This window comes from Polistes canadensis, unplaced genomic scaffold, assembly GCF_001313835.1.
Source record: "Polistes canadensis isolate GaletaPanama2010 unplaced genomic scaffold, ASM131383v1 scaffold_11, whole genome shotgun sequence".
NCBI classification, from domain to species: domain Eukaryota; kingdom Metazoa; phylum Arthropoda; class Insecta; order Hymenoptera; family Vespidae; genus Polistes; species Polistes canadensis.
The window spans coordinates 512,236-515,365 of NW_014569558.1; the positions used below are offsets into that span (position 1 = coordinate 512,236).

General features: G+C 26.5%; 1 protein-coding gene across 1 annotated transcript; it reads right to left on the minus strand.

Moving 5' to 3' along the window:
* Positions 1–1,032: 1,032 nt before the first annotated feature.
* Positions 1,033–2,448, minus strand: LOC106793119. Its single transcript, XM_014759774.1, has 4 exons — positions 2,351–2,448; positions 2,055–2,223; positions 1,465–1,587; positions 1,033–1,390 (listed from the first exon to the last, which is right to left on the minus strand). Exons 2-4 carry the CDS (start codon positions 2,213–2,215, stop codon positions 1,213–1,215), a joined length of 462 nt encoding a protein of 153 aa, XP_014615260.1. The 5' UTR covers positions 2,216–2,223; positions 2,351–2,448; the 3' UTR covers positions 1,033–1,212.
* Between the last annotated feature and the right edge of the window lie 682 nt (positions 2,449–3,130).

Consider the following 3,130-nt stretch of genomic DNA (forward strand, 5'->3'; position numbering starts at 1 on the left):
TATATATATATGTATTAAAAACTTAAGATTATTTATAAAAAAAACATATAATTATATTCCTTGTATAGATAGAATATAAAATTGTTTGTAACTTTGAAGGATACAAAAAAATAAAAAGAATTTTTATCAAAATTGGACTCGTATTTTTCATATAATATTTTCATTCATTTTTGCTTTTTTTCCTCAACTTATATGTACAAATCTTTGACAAAACAAATTAGCAACAGATATTTACGAACGATCTAATGCTCTTTAAGCGTAAATACTGCAGAAAACTGTACAATAAATATGAATGAGTACATTAAATACAATCTTTGGTATCACAAATTGTAAATACAAGTATTCAAATGGAATTTTTTTTAACTTAATTCAAGTAATTACAAATTGTCTTACCGTTAAATTTACGAAATGTTTATTACAGATTATTATTAATAATAACATGAATTATTTTCGTATAATTGATGTTTATAATTTGATGTATTTATATTATATATTTTTTTGTTAATTAAATGTATTAGAAAATGTCATAAAGAAACTATAACTGCATTTTTGTTATTGAATAAATTATAGCTATTAGAATGTTTAAAAATATTTCTTAATATTATCATTCGATAAAATGCAAAAGACAGTCATAAAATGAGATTATGTTAACATAATATTATTGGCTTGTATATTAGTATATGTATAAATAAATTACACGTCGTATATTTATACATTATGACTTCAACAAGAAATAATATGTAAAAACAATATCTCATTAGTTTTCTTGTCTCATGCAAGAAAAAATAAAAATATAAGTATAATTGGCAGAACCTAATTGACAAAATGAGATTTGTTCAAAAAAATGTTGAATATTCTTATCTATTTTACAATTATTTCTCACCTAGTTTAATGCGCATTGACAATTTCCTATAGTTGGATATAAGAAATATGTTTCAATCAATATCGTATTGTTATTAACTTTACAAAAAAATAAGTATAATAAATAAACAGTTGTTGGGTATAAATCTCACAATACTCAACATAATTTTCACTAATATATCCATTTTTACTACAAATAGAGACAATCATATAAAATTTAGAAAACCACAAGTATTACTAGGCTCGATGATATTCTAATTACGCAATGGTAATTAAATTGAATCTTATCTTCCATCGAATAATAAATTTGGTGCAGAAAAATAATGAAATTAAATAAAAGAATATAGTCGTCTACTTTTTAGCTATCTGATTATCAACGAAGTCCATATAATTAGAACCAACTTTGATAACTAGCAATCCTGAACCAATACCAACTAAAGTGCACAGAGTTGGATTTGGTGGTACAATGGATCGTAGAACAGCCCACATCAAAACTGAACCAAAAGTCAGCAACAACGCTCCAGTACCACTATTAAGTACAATATGACCATTAGTGTGTTTACAGTTTGTATCAATAAATTTAAACAATTAAGACGTTCTTACCTATATAACAATCTTTGACTAGTTTCAGCTTTTACCATGTGCTCTCTGGTATAAAAGTATGAACCAGTACCTGCTAGTGCACTAAAGAGTAAGACGTTTGTGATATCTCTCTTTGGAAATATTCTGCAAGTACGTACAAAAGATGGTTAAAGTAATTAGCGTACATAATGAAACATTACACGATGCATTGTTTTAAAATGACAATGTATATAATGTATAGACACATGTAGATGTAGACATTCTATCTAAAAGATATAAATGCGAGAAGTATGAAATTTATTTAAGAAGTCAAATACGATAAATGATAATTCAGCAATGCTTATATATATATATATATATATATGCATAAGTTATTCTAATTACAAATAATAAAAATAGTGACTACTTTGAATAGAGTATTAACTTGTACTATTGATTGAGAAAAATATAAAGTTTCTCATTGAAGATATTCTATCATTAGAATGAAATATTTGAAGTAGCATATTTTAGGAATAAGAGTATTACGTAATAATTCAATAATGACTACCGAACTATTTAAGTTCAATTTTCTTAATCAATAAGATCAACTCCAGTCCATTAAATATTCCTACCTGATGACGAGACTTGGATTCATCACGTTGACGGACAATGCTGTATATGAAGCAACGCCGAAAACCGGCATGTAGTACTTAACAAGACTGCATTTCGTTACTGGTCTCAAACCAAGCTTTTGCAGAACAGAACCGGTGTTAGAACCTCCTGCACCAGCCATTTTCTTCTCTATACAAATATGACGTAATTTCAATAAAGTTAAATATATTTGTTTCTTTTTGTACCAGTTCGTCTGTTTTAATGTACGTTCTTGTTACAAGAACTCGACTCAATAAATTCTATATAGAAAACGAACCTGAATACTGGAGAGTACTAAGAAAGCACAGTATGACGTCACACTCGTCGCTTTAGTTCTATGTGGTAAACTAAAAGAATCGAATGAGACCAGTTCAATCGGTAATCTTTTAACCTCTCTTATCAAAGAATAACATAAGAGCTCATAAGTCCTCTTTTCGCGTAACCACATTCATCTTAGTTTCTTACCTGATCACCAGTGGGCGATAGTAGGTACTTGGCGATGTCGGTACAATATTATCAAAGAATACTGTATTATTTACAGTTAATCAGGTAAGAAACTAAGATGAATGTGGTTACATTTATTATTAAATAAATAAAGAATTTGTGACTCTTTATTTATACTTCTGTATTCTTTGGTAATATCAAATTCGTTTACTGATATAAGCAATTTCAATATTGCTGAAATAATTGTTTGTTTACCATGTGGTATCGCGTACTGTATTACCGAACGCGTAAAATAGAAACTAATTAAGACGCTAATTTTCAAAGAAATTTTAATCACTGCATTTAAAATTTTGTTTTGAAAATATTTTACTTATAACACAAATTAGATTATTTGGATATTTAATTTAGTATAGAAGTAATTAAACAATTGAGAATTAATATAATCTACTGCAAGTACATGTATGGGCATACGTGCAAACATAAATACTTACATTATTCTTTATGATATTTATTTATATACTTTTCGAGCATACTTCATTTTTATTACTTTTTATCAATGATTATTATCATTTTAGATGATTGTCAATATATATATCATATATCATATATAAAT